This window comes from Gadus morhua, chromosome 11 (assembly GCF_902167405.1).
Source record: "Gadus morhua chromosome 11, gadMor3.0, whole genome shotgun sequence".
NCBI lineage: Eukaryota > Metazoa > Chordata > Actinopteri > Gadiformes > Gadidae > Gadus > Gadus morhua.
The window spans coordinates 14,642,864-14,665,396 of NC_044058.1; the positions used below are offsets into that span (position 1 = coordinate 14,642,864).

The 22,533-nt window shown below is 46.0% G+C and overlaps 1 protein-coding gene across 7 annotated transcripts in view; it reads right to left on the reverse strand.

Annotated features, from left to right (window-relative positions):
* Nucleotides 1–22,533, reverse strand: part of oxr1a (oxidation resistance 1a) — a 133,630-nt gene that overhangs the window by 74,551 nt on the left and 36,546 nt on the right. For all 7 annotated transcript variants that reach the window (XM_030371033.1, XM_030371035.1, XM_030371028.1 and 4 more), the window contains one exon: nucleotides 10,535–10,737. In XM_030371033.1, coding sequence (XP_030226893.1) covers nucleotides 10,535–10,737 — 203 coding nt within the window. The remainder of the gene's footprint in view (nucleotides 1–10,534; nucleotides 10,738–22,533) is intronic.

The following is a 22,533-nucleotide window of genomic DNA, read 5'->3' on the forward strand; positions in this document are numbered from 1 at the left end:
GATGCCAAAGTAACATTTGTATGTATTAATTTTGTGTTCTTCCCTTTATAAGGAAAAGGAAATGGAGAGATGTGATGTTTTCCTGCCGAATGATGATTTACAGTCTAAGTAATTACATCAGTTGCAAACATCAATCCTCTGTCCGATCAAATTAAAGAGCGCACAATCACAGAGCAACAAAGCACAACAATGACGATTTGTATTTGATATTATCTTCAACATTTTTGTGCAGCCATTGAAGAATATGCCATGTTTATGAACACTCACTGTGGCTTCAAACTTAAGTTTGCAGAGACCGATTGAGGTTCTTTGGGTGATCTATGCACATTTGAGCAGGTTTATGTAAATTACTCCATATGATTTTATTTTGTAGATGTTTTTGACTTTTCTTTATCCATTTGCCTGAACTGAACCACATGTTTTCCTCTTCAATCGTGAGGACCGGTGGTCATCCAAGGCTCACATGCACCTTGCAAGACTGCCAGCGTAGAGAGACCGCCAGAGGGAGGTTCTCAAACTGCAGGCGTGCAGCCTCAGCCTCCAGGGTGACAGTGTGCTAGAGCGCTGGCTTGGGCAGACACACTGAGCAATGACCCATGAGCAACACCGCTGCATACTGCAGTGCCCTGCTAAATTAAATCCTCCAGTCATTCTTCCCCTTGGATAAGCCGCTACAGAGCCAAGCCGGCCCCGGAGCGTGTGCAAGTCCTGATGCTAACCGACGGGTTCAGGGTGAGCGGGAGTGGCGTGCATCAAGGTAAGGGTTCTGATGCCCATCCACCGTGCTCATGTTTCGCTCCGGCGAGTGTTACACATCCTTCTTTTTCAAATATCCCCAAATTCTGATCAACGGTACTAAATGTTCGGTCCAATCCCAATTGAGACGATGGAGTATAGGCTGGAACATTTCTAATATTTATCATCTAGAAAGGTGTGGTATCGTACCCTAAAAATTGCCCAACCTGAGGATTTGACTTTCAGTTTCCTCCTGCAGCTTCCTCCACCACTAAAAATTCACACACATTGCCAACAAATTGTTGGTCTCTGAATATATTTTAATGCAGTGGTTATCACTTCCTAAATCTAAATAGGGAATATTTATTCAAATAATGCCAGTAAATATAAGCTAACATTCAGGTTAATCTCTTTCTGTGAGTAGCTCTACATGAAAGCCTATCACTTAGATACCAGCAATATATATCCCTTCTGAAGCAACTCCGATCCTATAAAATCACAAGTCAAAACAAACAAATATCAACAGTTATGTGTAGTGGCAGATTGCATTTTCCCCTCTCCTTGCTGTAAAATGAATCGATAGAAGTGCCCAGGCCTGGTGTTCAACGCTAGAATACTGCTTACTCTTCATTTGCGCTAGAAGTAATCAATCCTATCCAAGGGTTGGCTGCAACGCCTTCTCCAAACTAAGTAGGGAAACGGCAAGATTACCAGCACTGTGTGGCATTTATAAATTGAGCCCAACGAAAAGAGGACCGCCGTGGGAGACTCCCGGGCCATCGAAATTACACTAGGAGGCCAATAAATCCTACAGTGCCCTTACAGTAGCAGCGTTGTAAATCCAGCCGCCTCGCTTTGTTCCCTCTTCGCCCGGCTCGCTTGCACTACAGGGCCCAAACATTAACAACGCTGTTGCCGTCTCAACTAGGAATATAGATTATGAATGTGACCTTGGCTGCTGGGATTTCTTGAAAAAATCCTTGGGTGCCGGTAGGTCACGGTGGAGAACATCCACAGGTAGCCGAGCGGTGAGTCACGTCCATGATGGCATACATTAGATTAAGAGCTTGGTGCGCGCTGCCCTTGGGTGGGTCGAGGTGCTCTTCAAACTCTGAGCTCCACTCAAGACATTAATCCCTGGTGAATTCAGGAAGAGCATTCGGAAGAAGGAAGGAAAATACAAACCTTGAATTGATTCGAAGCAGAACTCTATTGTCTACCGGAACATTATTAAATGACTAACGTCTTCGGGGTAAACATCTCGGAGGACGACCGCCGTGTTTACCCCGAGGCCCTGTTGTCATGCAACGGTGCGTCACGCCGCGACATTGAGACAGTGCGACCCGACATGTGATTCCGCTAATGAAGGTACATCCATGGACTCACGGCGTGACCTGACCCCATGATTTATTGGCTACCCGCTCCATTCCGACCTTGCTGCAAGTTGATCTCACCCATTGTACCTTCCTCATGCTCATAAATAGCATGCATCCTTCAGTCCTTCCATCGGCTATGACATTGAAAAGGGCCGGGCTGGATTCAATTAGAAAGGGGTCCCTCTGCCCGGAACGATTGGAAACCCAGAATCTGGTTAGCATTAAATCGATGGGATAAGGACGTGTTGATTCAGCTTTTTATTAAATCGGGCGGACAAAGTGAGTTAGGCTCACCTGAGCTGTAGTACGTCGGACTGCGGGGCCAACGTATTCGCATCCACGGTATTCACCACTGCTAAAGTCTTCTATTATACCCCCTGATTAGGTGAACCACGCCTTATGTATTACCATTTAAGAGGAACTCTGTTAGTTTCACAGTATGAGGGGCCAACAAGCAGAACAAATAAGAGGTGATTAAATCAATAGGGCAAATAAAGGTGATGTCCCCCTTACATGCTAGGATTTACATCAAAGCTCCACCATAATCCCCTCGGGGAAGAACAAAGTGTTCTTAACCTTTGTGGACATTGCTTCTGTTCAGCATGTCGTGGGTCTGTCCACGTGTGTTTGTCTGAACATCTGAGTGTGTCTGTGTGTGTGCGTATATGTGTGTGTGTCGCCCTCTAAAGTATTGGGGGTTTGAATAGAGACGTTGAACTGAGTTCAGCACAAGGGCACTGGCAGTGACATGAGATGGTCTGTAACCCGTGTGCACCCAACCTTGCAAGGGCAAAAACATGCAAGATCGGGACCACCGTGCGGGTGATGTAACCAGTCACCCCATAGACATATGGGTGGCTGGCAGGAGAGCTGGCCTGCACTATTGGAATCTCATCCCCTAGACCCTGAACGCGGCAAACTTGTTATGGATCACCTGTTGAAAATAATACATTTTCTGGTTTTGTTTTTTTGTTTTTTGTTTGCGAAAATAAAATATAAATAAATTGCAGGGAAATAAGGAAATAAGAAAAAAGAATACAGGAGGATGTTTTGGTCTCTCACCCTTCAGTTTGATATGAGCACCCCCTAGGGCCTGCTGTGCAAGGTCTTGTACATATTTACTTTTGTGCTCAACCTGACAAATCTGTCCTGAAGGCACAACACCACACACAAGCTCATGTGTGTGGAGTGTAGATTGTTTTTGTGTGTGTGTGTACGCATGCTTGTGTCTGCGTGTGTTACCTCAGCAGGCCTAAGAGACAGGGTTGCATGTGTGTCAATTTCCGTTTTAAAGAAGCCTTCACACAAAGAGTTAAATATTAAATTCTTGCGTCAGACCACCGTGGTGAGGAAGCAACGGATAAAGAAAGAGGAGATCATTTTTACAAAGAGGAAAACAAACGGCAACGTGGAGTACATCAGGACAGTGACAGCACGGGCAAGGGGTGACAGTGGACAAGGATGTAGAAAGAGAGAACCACAAGTGGATAGTGATAGAGCGAGAGAGAGCATGAGAGACAGAGAAAGAGAGAGACAGAGCGCGAGAAATACAGAGAACACACGAGAGAGAGAGAGAGAGAGAGAGAGAGAGAGAGAGAGAGGGAGAGAGAGCATGATGGTGTGTGCGAGAGTGAGAAAGCGAGAAAAGGGTGAGATAGCGTCTTCTCACTTGGTCTGGGTCTGGGCTGAGCTACATGACCGGCCCGCACGGCCAGGAAGGAAAAGGAAAGTAGGCTGGGGCTTATCTTAACACACACAAGCAGCTCAGCTGGCAGGGCCTCTTTGGCATGGCTAGGGGGTGGTGTGTGACAGATAGTTCTGTCTCTCTGTCTCACTCTCACTCCCCTCACTCCTTCCCACAGCTATTACTACCCGACATACAATGACAGAAGTAGAAGGGGAATAAACTACAAAGAGCAGGCCGAACAGGCACAGGAAGTCACGGGACAGATGTGACGAGATAATAGCAGCAATACCAGAACAATGCCTGATGTGCATGTAAAATGACAAATTTAACGAAGCAAAAATTAATCACAGCACCTCTCTAAACGCTCAGATTTCTTTGTAAAAGAGAATAGAAAAACAAAAGGAGAGGTGACCAACTGTGCATCTTGTATAATTGCTACAGCTGGCTCTTGCGATGTTCCACCATATGTAAACACTGGGAGACAGATTCTCCTCAACCTGGGACATCACATCAAGAGGAGACGATAGACAGACTCTGGTGCCTCAAGTATCTGGCCCTGGCTTTCACTGCTGTAATGGTTAGCGCTGGGTTTGAAACAGCTGCAGAGGAATAAAGGAACAGGAATGCTGCTCTGAACATGACTAGTGTGTCATTTTTGCTCTCACACAATCGGGCACACACAGAATAACACAGACACACACAGAACCATGCCCACACACACACACACACCGACACCGACACCCACACACACACACACACACACACACACCGACACCGACACACACACACACACACACACACACACACACACACACACACACACACACACACACACACACACACACACACACACACACAATAACCCAACGGTACCAGCACAACCACCCTGAACGTGTGTCCCGCCCACCTGACACCGCCTTCGATGTATTGAATGCCTGCTAATTGAATTCCAGCCACGGAGTCCCTCTCATGGAAGTGCATATCAGGCAGGTCAGTGTATTGCTCCTGCAGCAGAACCGCTTCCATCCAGTGTTCGACCCGCGGTCTACACCGTAAACACAATGAGTTCCCAACATGGGGATAATCCCTCACACGTCATGTGGCGGCAGAGCCGCGACTGCTTCTTGCTTATTAGGGTAGCTGTCCAAGTCATTAGCATCTTGTCAGCTGGGCACGAATGTCCGTGCGCATGTGTATTTTATCTTCCTGCACACATCATAATCTCATCCTGTGAATACATAGAATACCTACCTAGGTAGAATAAAGATGTACTCCATAACACACACAGGAAAGCAAGGACAATAACACAAAAACAAACACACACACACACCCACACACGCGCACACACCAAACACACACCCACACGTAAATACACAGAAATGCAAGGACACACACACAGCCTCACAATTCTCTCAAGGACATAGGAATGCCTTCATCGTCTCGCTACCAGGTTCCATCCTTCGTGCCTCTGAGGACGTAGCGTAACCTAACTCTAGTGTGGGTATTCTTGGGGCGTCCGGGCGCTCTCGGACAGGGGTCAAGTGGTCGTTTATCGTGATTAAACGCCACGGGATCAAAATGAGCACTGAGGTTTGGGGCGCGTCGGCGGCGTAGCGTTCCCATCTGCCCGACCTGGAGACGGATCGTCTGCTCTCCCGCCGGCATCCTCGGGTCAGCCCACCAAGGAGAGGTATTAGGGAGTAGCAACCTCAGAGAGGGAGGACGCTGAGGGGAGGAGGGAGAGAGGGAAAGGAGACATGGAGAGAGAATGTGGAGAAAGGGCGAGAGAATGTGGAGAGAGACCGAGAACGAGAATGTGGAGAAAAACTGAGAATTTAGCACAGAGATTAGAGAAAGAGAGAGAGAGAGAGAGAGAGAGAGAGAGAGAGAGAGAGAGAGAGAGAGAGAGAGAGAGAGAGAGAGAGAGAGAGAGAGAGAGAGAGAGAGAGAGAGAGAGAGAGAGAGAGAGAGTGAGTGAGTGAGTGAGTGAGTGAGTGAGTGAGAGAGAGAGAGAGAGAGAGAGAGAGAGAGAGAGAGTTTGGAAGGACAGAGTGAGAGAGAGAGTTTGGAAAGTGAGAGAGAGAGCGAGAGCGAGAGCGAGAGAGAGAGAGAGAGAGAGAGAGAGAGAGAGAGAGAGAGAGAGAGAGAGAGAGAGAGAGAGAGAGAGAGAGAGAGAGAGAGAGCTGTCGAGGGATGTATAGGTGAGGGAAAGGGGTGTAAACACACGCTCACATGTGCACCATCCGGTGGTCATGAATATAACATGTCATGCAATGCATTTTCACAGTGAAGTCCTTTGACCTCAGTGTCAAATTATAATGCAAACATTTTCAAAACATTGTGAGTGAGACACTGAATGGACTATTATGCCAATCACATGCACATCTAGGGCTGCAGTGAATACCATTTATAAAGCAGACCGAGGCAGAGATATAATGGATATTGTTTGTCACACAAAGACGATTTGCCTTTGTAAAGTTATCCAATTCCCTGGTCAGATTACGTTATCTAGTCAACTGAAAACTAAGGTAAAAACGTGCACTATCCAAAGACATAATCACCAGCAAGGCATTGCAGGGAATATTTATAGTAGAGCTGTCCTCGAATACGAATTTGCATGGTCGAATCAGATTCGTCAGGCAAGACCCATCGTCGACTAATCGACGATCTTATGTGACTTTTTTGTAGTTTAAACGTTGGAAAATAATAAATTGGATTCCCGTGGACGGCATCAACGTAGATGACTGTAGATGCATGCGTGTCTGTCTGGTGAGTGGAAGTTTTACGGGCGGGTCAGGACCAAAGTGTACAGCTCGTGGTGGGTCGACGGTGTTTAGTGAAGGGCTGCAGACTCTCTGTAATGATGTAAAGGTCAGACACAGCACTGGGAGCGCTGGGGCTGTCAAACCCAGCGGGCTTGGTGTCTAGCGTTGGAGGTGGAGGCAGAGGAAGATGAGGAGGAAGAGGAGGAGGAGGAGGCGGTGGTGGGGATGCAGGAGGATGATGGTGATGAAGATGGAGGTGTTAGTGATGGGTGGAGGAGTAGGTGGTTGGTGATGTGGTGGTGGAGTAGTTGGTGGTGCTGGAGGTGCTGGCTGAAGAGGGGGTCCTTTTCGGGGTTGGTTGAGGAGGCGCGCTTGTGGTGGCGGCGGTGGTTATGATAGGGTGGTGGTCGAGGAGGTGCTGGAGGCGGGGGGCTGTGTCAGTTGTCACATGTATGCAGAAACGGAACCCTGCAGGGGTCCTGTATTTCCATTCTCTAACTAGCCCCACCCCCCCACTTCCCTTGACTTCGTTCCTGTACTCCCACTTGTACTCTTCCATGGTATTCATCTCCACCTCATGCTGTGCTTGTGTGTTTTCCCATTTATATCAGCATGAAGAGGGCCAGATGCCAGCGGATACACAGTACAGTACGCTGTACACAGAGAGAGACACATACAAACAGACACACACACTTCGCGGATAACACTTCCCTTGGACAGATTCAGCAGATGTGTCTTGCTCTTTCTCCTTGTCCCCTTGTCTCCTTGTCTTACTTCCATTCGTGTTTGAATCCTTATCTCTATTACAAATTATAAACCGCTTCCCTTATTATTCATCTTTTTAGGATGGTTTGGTGTCTATGTTGTTGTTCTCTTGAATGTATTTTAATTGTTTCGTTTTTGTTGTTTTATATTATTGAGGCTGATCCGAGACGAAGACCCATCTCTGTATGCTTACACAAAATCGATCGCAGTCTTAATTTAGCAACTACAAAAAATAACTGATGGTGTCGGCCATAGACATGTAAACACATGTAAAAAGTATGCATGTTTGACCCTGTTCGTTCAGCGAAGGACATTTAGGAAGGCTTAGTATGCAGGACACTGCAAAGACCTGGGAAAGTATGTTAAGCACATAACAGAAAAGAAAAACAGTAAAAAACAAAGTCAATACATCCATCATCCATTCCCCTCAGAGGTGAAACCCACGGTCGGTATCAACTCTGCAGGAAGCTCATCAGCCTGGTTATTAAAATGTGTGTGCAGTGTGTGTGTGCAGAGTGTTAGCTAATGACAGGTCTGTCTGAAGGCTGCCAGACTGCACAGCCAGCAGCCGCCCAGCTCTTTATTACTCTCCCATTAGAATAAATTAGCATTGTCGGCCCCAGCACGGATGCAGAAGTCCGGACTGGACTATGTGATGACGCCCCTCGGCCAGGCTCTTTGGATCACCCTCCAGATAGGGAGGAGTGGCGTTTGAAAATGGTTGTCAAAAGTATAAAGAAATAAAAACATAGAAGAGGGGTAACATAAAAGGGGTGAAAACAGATGCAGCCCTTTCTTTTGTTTTCTGCAGGGTGATCCGAGCTACCCTGAACATATTCAGGACATTAGTCTTAGTAACTGATGCGCTGGGGTGAGTCATGCTTTCAAGGATGATAACGCCGCCCTTTGTCGCCAGCGGAGTACAATGAGTCAACGCCACATGCGATTGGTGAGCATGGTCGACTGTGGCCCAGCTCCCGTCGGGCGGACCAAACGACGAGAAGACACGGGGAAGAAATATCTGTGTAATGTGGACTCCGTTCCGTCCACTTATATAACTGGTAGGACTTCAGCGCCTGTGCGACGATTGCTCTGGTGAACCGATCGGGACGAACCACAAACCGTCCATTCTGCGGTCAATGGCTCGCCTGCTGGGGGGGCCTTAGTCAATACGTGATTGCGGAGAGGGCTTATCAGCTTGTGACGCGGGCAGCAGGGCCAGCCTGAATAAAACCGTCTCATCCCTTGGTGACTCCCTGCCTTCTCCATGATGCAGAGCAGAGGCCTCCCGTGCCACAGGCCAACGCTCCACCCGCTGCAACCCTCTCGCTGCTCTCTGTCCATGGCTGAACAACAACAACAACATCCTCCGGTGTTTTTTAAACAGCATGGATTTTACGTGAGGCATAAAACACTCTGGGCTGTCCCGCTACCGTAAACTAATGTACAACGTGGGTGGTGATGCGGCCCGGGCGAAGCCGAGGTTGTTTTCCTCTGCCAGAGTGGTGCCCAGAGTTGTGTATTCCGCTTATACCACAGTTACTGACAATTATTTGATATTACTTAGTTTCTACTACGTCATTGGTTCTTTGTTGACTGATTCAGCTGAAATAAAAACATTGTTCTGAGGTGTTTCAAGTACTTTGTTTCATTGTCATGGAAAAAACTAGACGATAGTTTTGTCTGAACATTGTTGTTCATGTTGGATTTGTAGAACATTGAATGCAACAATTATAAGGGCTGTTCCGTTATTGGAAAGGAAAGCTCACATCCTTGGAACGTGAGTTACCAATCTGGAAGAAGTATTTGACAATGCAGCGCTATGAATGGCTAATAAACAACACGTGATCAGTTAAAAAAATGGATGGTGAAGGACGAGAGTAGTTATTATAACTACAGCTAACTATAGCTGTAGTTTCTCACTTGCTATATATAGCTACAGCATTGAGGATATGAGTCACACTTTGACGCAGGACAAGATGCATGTAAAAAAAATATATACATTATTTTGTTGCCAAATTATGTTGTGGTTTTAAAATACAGTACCATGCAATGTTCAACATGTCACGTTCTAAAAAGCCAATAGTAAGGAACACTTAAATCGTTGGAAGTTGTCGACAAAGGGAAGGAAGTTGTTGATAAAAAGCTGTGTGAGATCAACTGATGAGTAAGAGAAAAACGAATGGCAAAAGATGAATGCAGATCTGAGCTTGGAGAAAACAATGGGAAGAACACAATGACAGCAGGAAGAAGGAAAAGTCATTCTCATGCCAGTTCCAATTATATATATGTGTGTGTGTGTGACGTGTGTGTGTGACGTGTGTGTGTGACGTGTGTGTGTGTGTGTGTGTGTGTGTGTGTGTGTGTGTGTGTGTGTGTGCCTGTGTGTGTGTGTGCGGGTGACAGAAAGAAGCAGCAAGACCCCTAAGATGAACTTGCTTCCATCTTCAAGTTATTGCCTTATGTTCTGCCTATAGCCAGCTTGGATGTGAGGCAGCCAAAGAAAAAGCAGATAGTAAAGTAAATAAAAAACAATGAAAAGCGAGAAAAGAAAGGTATAGGTTTATTTCTGTAGTATTTGTAAACCTGCTTTCTCCCAATTTGTCTTTCACTTATTTGAAATGATTTGATCTCTCTCAGCTCTCTCCAGCCACCTCCCGCCCAACTCCCCGGCCGCCCGCCTTACCCTTTCGTCTCTACAACACGGCTCGTGTTCTCCCGACTGCACCCGACGCACACTTTCCTAACCTCCTAAACTCTCTGCAGCGCCCTAACTGCATTATCCCAGCCGAGAGAATTGAGATGCGTTGCACTTATGAGTGTGGAATTAGTTTAGCTCAAACTCATTTAATCTGAAGTCAGCACCGGGTGCGCACCCTTCCTCTCAGGGAGCTCCCGCTTTCCACTACCGAAATAGACTTGGATCAAACAATCCATCCACCTCCCCGACAGATGATTCATCGCAGTAATAAATATCATCACAGACATGTAATTATAATGTGTTGGCAGCACACAGGGTTGAAGAAGATGAGAAAGTAAGGCAATGTCTGGGATGAAGACGTGGTGGGCGGGATGTAGTTACATTATTTCTGCGAGAAAAGTTTGTGGAAGTAAAAAAAAGAAAACAAAACAACTGCTGCGTGCGGAGGAGAGTTCTGGAGTCTGAATGACAGCCGAAAGCAGAAAAAGAAAGAAAGACAGCTTACCTATGGTGTATCCTCGCTTGAGTTCACTGCACCGCGGGCTACGGTGCTGCGTGTTGGCGACGTTGTGTTCTTTCACGGCGAGTCCTGCGGTTGTCCTGGCGACAGGTGAGGGTGAGGCGGCCCGGTTGAGGGGCGAGGCCGGCGTCAGAGTCGGGGAGAACCGTGGACCGGCGATATCCACCGACTGGGACTTCTGCTTCAGCCTGGGGAATCAGGAACATCACAGGAACAGATATAACTGCTTCATCCGCCGGGGCCACTTTGATTGTTATACTGAAGGCTATAATCGGCAAAGGACCATTCACAATTGATTGTGAACAATTGCAGGGACTTTGCAACTATTCAAGCTGAGGCAAATATAAGGCAGGCCATGTAGAATTAGAAATCTTTCATCCTTAGCCCTTTTGAGATAAGGTCACTGCTCTGCTGATGACACTGGGCTGTACATTAATAACACCCCTTCTCCCTATGCTGCTTGCACCCGTCTCACCTCCTGCCTTGAGGAGATAAGGGCCTGGATGCAGTAAACCCGGGCCCTCCTCTTTGGCTCCCTCCCCTTTCCCAGATCCTGCACTCCAATAACCCACCTTAGCGTCGCCGCACATCCTATTCCTCTGTCCGCCTCAGTCCCTAACCTTGCATAACACTGCATCCCTCCCTCTCCTATAAGGACCCCATCGTACGCCTTGTGTAAAACCTACTTTTATCACCTCAGGACGTTGCCAAGAAATGGTATGGCCCGGTCATGGAAGACAAGGCCTGCTGGCTGCCGTTCCTCATCAATGCAACTCACTTGGAAGTTTTAAGACCTTCCTCTTTAGGAGTGCCAACCCGCAGTACACACCTTTTACAGGTCGGTTTTTTTATGTTATTTATCAATTGACTTTTTTCTTTTCTTAATTGCAACACTTGAGATTATGAATTATAAATTAAATGTATTATTATTTGTATCACTATTATTATGCTCAACACTTTTATTAGGATGCACATTTTGAGGTAGTCTTAGGGTTAATTGCTAATTGAATGCTTTTAAGCAGAGCCCGTATGTAAGAGCACTCAACCAAACGAGACTACTGAGCCGGGTCAAATCAAAGCTACCTACGACAGCCACACTGATCCTATTAAAAGACGCAAAGAAGCTTGGGACGTTTCTGAATTACTTAACTGGGTTAATGCCGGCAGGTAATCCAAGTAACATCCCCCACCAAAGAAAGCTATGCTGGAAGTATACAACATACTGTAGTAGTTAGCCTACCAAGTCTATCAGACAACTTAAGTATGGCGTCACTAATTGGCAATGTACACACACACACAAACACGCACACTTTTACACATACATGCACACAACGACACGCAGCAAACACCAACAAACACCTATACACAAAAAGGCACACGTCAGCAAGTAAAAAATATATCCTTCTTGAATATGCCAGCATAAACGGACAAAATAAAAAAAAAGCATGAAACTACTCCCAAAACACTGTATCTCTAGTTCATCCTGGGCACACACCGGAAAAAAAGTCCTGAAACAGCAATGCAAGGATTTCCGAGCCCTGCGTACCCCTTCCAATCATCCTTACAGAAACTGCTGAAGCAGACATAATCTTTCAAACCATTTCACACAAGTGCCCATCCCTGATAGAACCAAAGCAGCACTTGTGACATAGCGACGACTGGATAATGAAAACGCATAATCTCCATGGAAATGCTGTCCATCACTTTTGGGGTATTTTTTAATGAGTTTGTTTTTTAATGTAAATGACAACAAAAACAGACTATTGGCACAGTGGGGGGGGGGGGTCTTTGTAGAACATCTGCATCCCCCCGACACACACACACACACACAAACACACATACTCAGATGGACACCAAACTCCCCCTCCGACCAACACCAATATGACCAAAAGTAATATACAGAACTTTACTTGATGAACAGTAGGGTGGGTTGCTGGATGGATGTGGTCGAAGAAATAACTCCTTGTTTCTCTGTATCTCAATATAGGACAGGATCCGGTACGTGGGAGTTGACAATCAGTTTTTCCACGGTGCGCCGTGGAATGCCAGCCTAAAAAAGCCAGGGCTAATTTAATCGTGCGCTAGCTCTGCTGCTAACGACTGGCGAGAGACGCCGTGTTTGGAAAACACCTAATGAGCCTGGAACGTCAGGAGGACGACACAAACCTGGAAGTGCTAATAGCTTTGGAAGGACAGCGAGTGAATAAAGCGTAAAGGAAAAAAACACAACAAGGGGGAAGAAGGACTCGAGCGAGGGGGGGGGTAGAACGGATGAGAGAGACGGAGAGCGCTACTATGGTGTTGGGAAGTCTATCTTGGTTCCCTTAGGAGTAAGCACTAATTACTGTCTCATTAGCCGAGCACAAGCTCTGTGACACTGGCTCCGTTTGGCCGAGCTCCGCGGCCGGAGCAGAGTTACAGTGTCGCGACACGCAAGTGTTCTCAGAGCAGAAGCAGAGAAAAAACGAGAGAGAATGAAAGACACTAAATGTAATTCCAAATTGATCTGTCCTTGTGTATGTCTGCCTATAAGTGCGAATAGGGATGTGGAGAATGCTCTCTATCCAAGAGGACAAATGGGCCTGTCTGTTCACGTGACAGCCCACTGTCGTCATCTTTATAAGGCAGACGTGCAATTAACAATTATTCGCCGAAGGTGAGGTGAATAATGGTTTTAGTGTACTGTATACTACACTTGAACACTCCAAAAATAAACAAGATAACCCTTTTTGCCGGGATTTATTTGTTTTTAGTAGCGGTGTATTTGATTTTATTAGTGTGACGAGACGACCGTCACGTGGACTTTTTGCGATGAAAGTAATATCTAGAGTTTGATATCTCAATCATGGAATATTTATTTCCCAATATCCCGAGATAGCGAACCAATCAAATTGCGCCATCTTTTGAGGTTCACGTGTAGCATATACTAAGTGCTTTTATACATCTGGACTGGAGTCGTCATATGCAGGGTTTTTTTGTATTCCATTATACTTCCATTAGTTGCAAAACAAAAAAAGTAAGGATTCTTAGTCTTATTGGAGAATAGTCCTAATGGGAAAAAGGAACGCGGCCCAGCCGAATGCCACTTCCTCCTTCCCCGCGTTGATGTCATTTGTCCAGCCGCTGTAGAAATCGATGCTCAGGTACGGCAGTGCCATAGTTATTCTGACAGGAGGGAAGCGGCATTTCCAATTGACACCTCCCAAAGATCTTCTCATCTCTGTATCTCACTGCTGGCTCTTTTGTTAGGCAACAGCGTTTTCTTCAAAAAAGAAAAGCCGTCGATATTCTCTATTGTGAGTCGTATTTGCGGTCTCCGTAAAATTGAGAGTCTTGTGTATTTGACATTGGTTAGCCGTGCTAGCCAGAAAGCCAATGTGCCAGGCGGTGAATCATCGGTTTGAGCTTGAATGATTCATTTAAAAAGTCAAGCAAAAATCGTGATTTGTTTTTGCATGCCCCTCGATGAAATCCAATCTGTATTCAACCCTCCACCGTCGGAGTATGAGTCAGCCCATCGATGGACAAAACGTCAAGGCGTGGACTGTGATGTCATGCTGTCCATCGATGAGATGTAAAGACAAAACAGTGAGTGGGTAAGACACAGAGAGAGACAGCGACAAGAGGCCTTTCAATCCATCTGTTTTCATGCAAATTGTTTAAACTGTGAGGGTGGATCCGCCGAAAAAAAACAAAAACTTTTTGTGCTGTGAAAAAGTTGGTGTACCGATAAAACCTAAATAAGACTAAGTTCAATGGAAACATATTCAGTGAGTAAATGAAGTAATTGCTGATGCCAAATGTCAATAAGAGAGAGAGAGAGAGAGAGAGAGAGAGAGAGAGAGAGAGAGAGAGAGAGAGAGAGAGAGAGAGAGAGAGAGAGAGAGAGAGAGAGAGTGTGAGAGTGAGAGTGAGAGTGAGAGAGAGAGAGAGAGAGAGAGAGAGAGAGAGAGAGAGAGATAGATGGAGTTGGAGAGAGTATAGGGAGAAGAGTGAGTAAGAGAGAGTCAGATGAGTAGAGATGTTGGTCCAAGGTTTGAAGTGAGTCAGGGGTCACTGACAGAGCCAACAATGATTGAATGGAGTGGCTGACTGCGTCTCCTAGCACAGCTCTATCCCAGTTCACCTCCCATTAGGTGCACTCCAGTAATAGGCTCCAAACACTCAACCTGCTCAAACTGCTACAAAGTTAAACGGCACTGGTACATAATTGCAGAAAGATTCATCTGACATTCATCCCCATGGTTACGAACATGAATTAAAATGGAAGCAAACACACACACACAAACAAGCACAAACACACACACACACACACACACACACACACACACACAAGCACAAACACACACACACACACACACACACACACACACACACACACACACACACACACCAAACAGAAACACACACACACACAAGCACACACACACACCACACATACACATACACAACACGAACAGAAACACACAAACAGCTCTGACCCTGGCTGGGAGGAGCACAGGCGTCGCCGCCAAGAGTCCCTGCCCTCGCTCAGATTACGGCGAGCTCCACATGGGGGGGCCCACGTGGTTCAGAAAAAAAGACGCGCGTAAACAACAGGAAATGGGGTGTGAAGTCAAAACACGCTTATCGCTCGCCTGCTAAGGTGGATTAGAGGGAGAGAAAAAAAGAAAACAAAATCGGGAGAGAGTTTGCCTGCTTTCCTCTTTCCTTCCCTGCTCTCCTGCCTCACAGCATACACATTTCAAACCCAAAACGTTGACTGTGGATGCTGTGCTTTATGAAGCCCATAGGGGCTGACAGGCTGTAGGACTCATGCTGTTAGCGACACTGGCAGGAGAATAGGGTTGGTCATCGCAACGTCGAACAGGAACGTGGACATGTTTTTTTGGGTCATTGTTTAGTAATTAATTGTTGAAAAATGTGTCATTATGGGGAGACATTGTTTTGCTTGAAATTGCCACAGTATTTTCTCATGAAGACTTGGCAAAGCAGCATTATTTTTTTTTTTTCAGGTGACGGTATATTAACGTTGAATCAGGATTTTACAGTTAGACAACTGTATTGAGTCCTATCAAGTACCGCCAACATAAAATCCCACGATGCATTGCATTCTGACACACAAGGTCCTATCAGCTGCCAGACTGCAATGCCACGTGTTATTAACACGTTATTACTTATTTGAATGTGTATTATACACTTATACTTATACACGTATATTCTTACCAGCCAATTCTGACACATTTTCGGAATCGCTCGTCAAATTGGCCAATAAATCAAAAGTCAAAAACTTTTGGCACAGGAAAAGAGAGAGAGAAAAAGGACATATTGATACCCAGGTCTTCAGGAACTAATTCAGGAGGAAAAGGCCCCGCAGCAGGCAGGCGCTCCCCACTACGAGCACTTGGCTTGTCTGGGGGTAAACTCATGTAAATACCTCCAGGGGAGATGGGGTTTGTTGACTCCAACAACTCATGTCATTAACACGAGCTGAAAGGCTAATGGAAGTCGACGCATGATTGAAAGCCCGAAGTCTGGCCTACACCCCCCATGCTCTCTCAGTCTCATCTGCACCGTTTAAAATGCCAAAGCTGTAAGGAGCAGATTCAGGGAGAGTTATGAAGTGTGCGTCTGTCATGTCTCCACCACTGAGGCACTGTGATGTTGAATGCACCCTCAAGGTGCTGGGAACTCAATGACAAGTGGCTTCAGGAAAGACTGCAGCCATTTTCCTTGACCCTCCCTTTGTAAAAGTTAACCACAACAGCCTTGATTGAACAACTATGAGTCATAACTCATACAAATGGATTATTAAACATTATGTGATTGCACAGAACACCTGTCGTCTTGGGAAAAGATTACAAAGAGGAGATTTATATTAAACTTCAGGAGATGAAGGTTTTCTGTGTGAAAATGATCTGATGCCTTACAGCTCAAACCCACATTATATAAAAAGTGATATTGTTAACTGCTTATATCACTAGAGGTCCAACCACACTAGATACCAAAATGTCTATCAGAAGCAAAAATAAAAATATTGTAAACAATCTTCATATCTAAACCTTCCATGCCCCCAAGGAAGAAGGCCACATAACATAGCCAGACCACAACGGGACACAAAAACCAGAAAGAAACAAAGGCACAAAGAGAGAGCGTAGGCACTAGGCAGCAGTACCCGGCGAAGGCCCGTTAATGAGGGCCCCTCATAACGTCGGGGGACCCTGTGAAATACGGTCGTGCCTTTTGCTCTTCTGCTCAGGGAGGTGGGGTCAGGGGGGCAGGACACCTACGGGTCATGATGTATGACACTGCGCTGTGTGTCAGGCACCTCTGCCAGAGCTGAATGCCAGGGAAGCCATTACAGTGTGGTGGGGGCACGGCGGCCATTTGCAGCCCTACCAAATTGTGTGCGTGTACAGGGGGAGCACAGACTTTTGTGATCGACATCCGCAGACTTAGTGATGGACTGCAGATGATTTCAAACATGCTCAAGAACTTTATGAGGTAAAACCTAAATTCTTTGCGGAAAAGTGGCGCATTAATGCCTGAAACCTCTCGAGGATCACGACAGCACCAGGAGGTCCACCCCCCCACCCCCCATTCCTCAACCCCTCCCAGTGCCTTCATTATTTATGGGACACCTTAAACAGAGACGACGTTAACGCTCACATCGAGCCACGATGTCTGCTGTCTAACAGTTCACGCTTCCATCCTGATTTAACTCACAGCTAAATGTGAAGGGGTGGGAGAAAATTCATGCAAACATTGCCACGAGTTGTGACAGCAACCAACTTGTGAGCGCTCGTTGCCAGAGAGGACTCTAACAGTATGCATCCTTCTCTTGCTACTTGATACCTGAAATTAAAAAGCAATTATTTTTAAACATGCACATTGTGCCAGGCACCCTTTCATACGCACTAAAGCCCCATCTTATCACACATGCACACATTTAGGCTACTGCACGAGCACCCATAGCAACAAACCATCTCTCACACAGACACACACAAAAAAATAGATACAACGAACAATCAGAGATACAAACAAATCAACACGTCCTTAGCTGTAGTTCCATAATGATTTCTCTTCCTCATCCTCATCCTCATCCTCATCCTCATCGCTCAAGCCAGTGAAATATAGAATGATTTGGAGCACCATCCTGATGGAAAGGCGTTTCATTGCTCTCGTAAACACTGCTGCTGCTCTCTATTATGATGTTTCTTTAAGACGGTCAAGCTCTTTCGCCTTTGAGCAGTTGAACATAATTGTGTGTGATTTAGGTACAACCTTGGTTTATGTTGAAGTGCTTTAAGAGCACAATGAAGCTTGAATCTAATATGACTCGAGGATTGCTGGAGGAATATCAATCTCAGATGGTAGGTACATAATAATCAGATTCATCCATGGACATTGAGGGGTAAAATCCTAGAAAAGGACACTGCCTATAATTTACTAACAAAGGATGAACAAGGCCGCCGCAAGGCGAGCACTGAAATTAAATACGGCCGGTGAGTCTATCTGCCATATTTCCCTCCTTGCAGTTGGTCAGACAGCTAGAACATAGACCTATATCATGAAGCAGCACACACAGGCTTTTCTCCCTCACACCCCATAACAAAGAAACAAACAAACACACCTAATGAGAGACACATGCGCACCACAGCCTCTCAGTCACTCCCTGCCCTTGGTGTTTGATTTAGCGGGGGTACTCCAGGGCCTTGGGTGCGGGAGCACTGTCGCTGGAGCCTTCCTGAGGTCTGCTTCTCCGTTGCTAGCCTCAGCCCAGCACCCGGGCTCTGATTGGCTGAGCTTTGACAACAAGCCGATGAATGATTGGACGGCGGCTTTAATAGATGCAACGTCACGCCGATATGGGCTTGGGGCTGTGCTGCGATCTGTGACCAGCGTATTAGGAAGGTTTTTTAAACAGCATGCGTGTGTGCAGTGTACCGTTTTGCTGTTGGCAAAAACACAGAAACATTTGCTTTAGAATACGTCCATGCAGAAAAAAAAGGATGCATTGCTTAGATGGAAACATCGTAAATTAGGTTTAAAATAACCCTTGAACAATGTAAAATGAGATTCTGATTAACACCTTGATATAATGTAGCCGTTCATCATTACACCTTATTCAGTTCTGATGACTAGGTTTTGTTCTCTTTTTTTTTTTTTATAAAACAGTATGTTCATGCTATTCAACATAGAATCTTAACTGATTTGCAGTTTAATTACCTCTCTGTATCAAATGATTGCTCTTCTTCAGGCAAGGCTGGCTAATTGGAAGATTTATCAAGTGGCTATTGGCAATGACTCGCGATTTAGGCCACCCACTGACCCTGCTTGGCATGTCACACAGTGGAGGAAGAAATGGAAATGCCTTCCTTGGTCTTTTGGGAAAGAGATATTGGAAGATAATAATTCTTGAGAGAAATAATTCAAATAGATTTGCACACACTCTTGCTGCATGACTAGAGAGCCAGATAGTTTGTGGTAAAACCCAGTTACATACATTGACACTTGAAATTTACAAAGCCCCTGCTGTTATGGCGTCTATTATGTCAAGCCATCCCATTGTTCCAGCCATAATAGATCTGGCCCAGTATGGAAATGCGGTTCTAAATTTGGATTTGGATGTGGTAGTTGCATCCTTTGAACAGGAATTATTGAAATGGATGGATATATTATGGGCTCCCCCCACCGTCCCCCCCAACTGAAGAGTGAAGGGATTTAGCATGAGCCATGAATCTCACATGATGTTTAGAATTTTCGATGATAGAGAAAGAACAGGAAATGTCAGGCAGGATCTGAGACTACTATCTATTAGTTCAGCCAGCCCCTCCCCTGGTGTTCTCTTTTCCCATCCGGTAGGTTGTGCGTCCTGGCACTTAATGTATGCACTTATTGTACACACTTAATCGACATTGCACTTATTCATAGTACTTAATTGTGTAGCGTCTGCTGTAGCTGCTATCATTGCTGTACACAGGGAATGGGTTAGCCTAGCTATTGTTAGCACTTGGTTCTATGAACATCTTTACTGTACTGACACTGACAGCGATATATTGTTTCACTTCTTATGACAAATGTACTTATTGTAAGTTCCTTTGGATAAAAGCGGCTGCTAAATACCCTTAATGTAAATGTAAAATTACAAAATCACCTTGAAAAGAAATGAAGGTAACAATTTAACAAACGCATGCAATCTCGTAACTTTACAATGAAAATAATAACTCTGAGAAAGGCAGCTGTGGGTTGTCAAGGGGACAAAACAACATGCCTGCAGACAAAGAGTAGAGCTGAAGCCTGCATGAGTACTGTGTGTATGTGTGTGTGTGCGTGTGTGTGTGTTTGTGTGTGTGTCTGTTTGTGTGTGTGTATTCATGTGGGCTACGGGATGATGTGATGGTGGCCGATGCATAATTCCTGGAGGCAGGAAAGCCCATGTGCCTGACCTTTGCTGATCCTGTCTCCACTGAGCCTTTGGAACAGCAAAGGCCGGCCCTGCTGACTCAGAGTGGAATAGAGACGAGTTCACTGCGTCACAACAGCGCTGACCTGGGTATAAAGCCCGGACTCATTTGCATCTCATTTAGTGTGGAGAGGGCAGTTTCCTGAGAATTGACCTTTGTGTGTGTGTACTTTGGGATTCGATGGTAACCATGAAACACAAAACAATGTGTGAAGGGCCGGCCAATGTCGTGGCTGTTCAAGAGGGACATAGCCTCGTTCCCAGGTGTTCTCTACTCACGATGGAAGGCCTGGGACAGGGGGCTCCAAATGTCAGCTATTTGCCAGAGGGAAGGATTTCCACTCACGCTTCACAGAGCGCTGTCTATTTCGGTTACACGCGTTTAACGGCAAGAGAAGGAGACGAAATTCTGATGATATTTATTCCCCTTATTTTCGTTGTTGTTGTTGTTGTTGTTGTTGTTGTTATTGTTGTTATTGTTGTTGTTCTCATCACATTCTTATTCTACTCACTACAGAGAGTGTTAACGGCCATAAACAGCTCATGGGATAAGAGAACGGAAATGGACGCTACAACTCATGACCCTCTATCAGCCTAAGGGTGACGTAATGTTAGTCATGGGCCCCAGCATGTAAACACCGCTGGCTGAACGTCTGACAACCACCACGGCTCGCTATAGGACATCATACGGCCAAGAGGCATTACGTTGACAGACTGTGCCCCTCGCTGAGGCATCTGTTCGTTCTGTGGCAGGAAGGAAGCGGTTGGACGGGTGGGTGGCGGGGAACATCTGTCGCCACCAGGTGTGATTGGCGCGGGCCGCGGGTTGATCTGGGGACACGCTGGACCCCGTACAACAATGCACTCGCTCTGAGGAGAAGTCAGACTCAAAGTCGAACTCAGACGGCTCCAGAACTTGGGAGGTGGATCGGGGCTGCCCAGCAATTTAATTAAGTGTGGCGCTTCAGATTGGCTGCAGCTTAACCCTAAGGCAGGTACGCGGCAAGGAAAGAGGTGTGAATGAAGCGATGTGAGGTTCCATCCCCCCGAGTCGTACTCACTCTCGCTCTCTGAACCCAACCTCCTCCGAGCTTTCCCTCCACCGATTCTTTCTGATCCTTCCCTTTTTCGCTCATAGCATCTTCTTTCCCAGAAACCCTTACACCTACACCAACTCATGCTCGCCCTCTCTCTCTCTCTCTCTCTCTCTCTCTCTCTCTCTCTCTCTCTCTCTCTCTCTCTCTCTCTCTCTCTCTCTCTCTCTCTCTCTCTCTCTCTCTCTCTCTCTCTCTCTCTCTCTCTCTCTCTCTCTCTCTCTCTTCCATGCTTCATTTTTTGGCCGGTGGACAGCTTGGCACGAGCGCATTGGTTCCGGTACCCTTTAGCATTCGGCAGACCTGGCATCAGCAAGCACATTCCACAGCCCCAGTGAAACTCAGTGAGCACGTTCATTAGCCGCTCAGCTGGGAGCTCTGAAGCAGACGTATAGTCTGGTACTACAGTATGGTGTAATTACACTGCTCAGACCAACCGTTGGCAGAACGGAAACCTGCCCAGATAAGTTGTTTAGCCAATCAAGGCTGAATAAATGCAGAATCGGTTGATCTGGAATCCATCATGTCTCTTGAAGTTTGAATTTGAAAAACAATACTTAGGATGGAGACGGCAGCCAGAGACAGAGTGCTGTGGTGGGACAGTTTGTCTGGGGCTCCAAATGAAGAGTGATAGAAGGGGGGAGGGGAGAGGACAGGAGGGGGGGACATGGCCAGAATATAACAGAACCTTGAGGAGGTCTCCAAGCACCTGTCAATCAATCAACCGTCCACCTGACTCCCGACAAGTGTTGACCCTTTGGGATGTCTTTTGACCTAGGGACTATTTCAGCTGGTGTTTTTGAGGCCAATTATAGCAGCTGTCCAACAACAAGACTTTTGGTCTTAGTCTGAAAACAATTAATTATGGTTTGATTCTCTGGCGGGACTCTAAATGTTTTCAAAACGGTTAAAGCCAAATTAATGACATTTTAATGATATGAAGCCAATCCCCTTGGACACAACATGAACACAAAAATCTCTACATTCAGTATCTAACCCTTCTTTTTATATGATGCATATGGCATAACAGCCAGAAGGCATGTTTGAATCTGCCAAATCTGCTCAATGACACCAGAAGGGCAAACTGCAACAACATTTTGAATTGTGTTTTTTTTTGGGCAGAATAAATCAAAGAAAGACGCAGGGACAGAGAGGGGGAGAGGGAGAGAGATAGAGGGGAAGCGATAGAGAGAGGCATAGAGGAAGACGAGGAAAGACACACCGAAAAAGAGGGTGAACTTCAAGGGTGAAAAATTGTCAATTTAAGCTTAAGGACAGAGAGAGTAACAAAAAGGACAAATAAAGTGACTGAAAAAGAAAGATAGAAACCTAGCTAAGAAAGACAGAGAGAGAGAGAGAGAGAGAGAGAGAGAGAGAGAGAGAGAGAGAGAGAGAGAGAGAGAGAGAGAGAGAGAGAGAGAGAG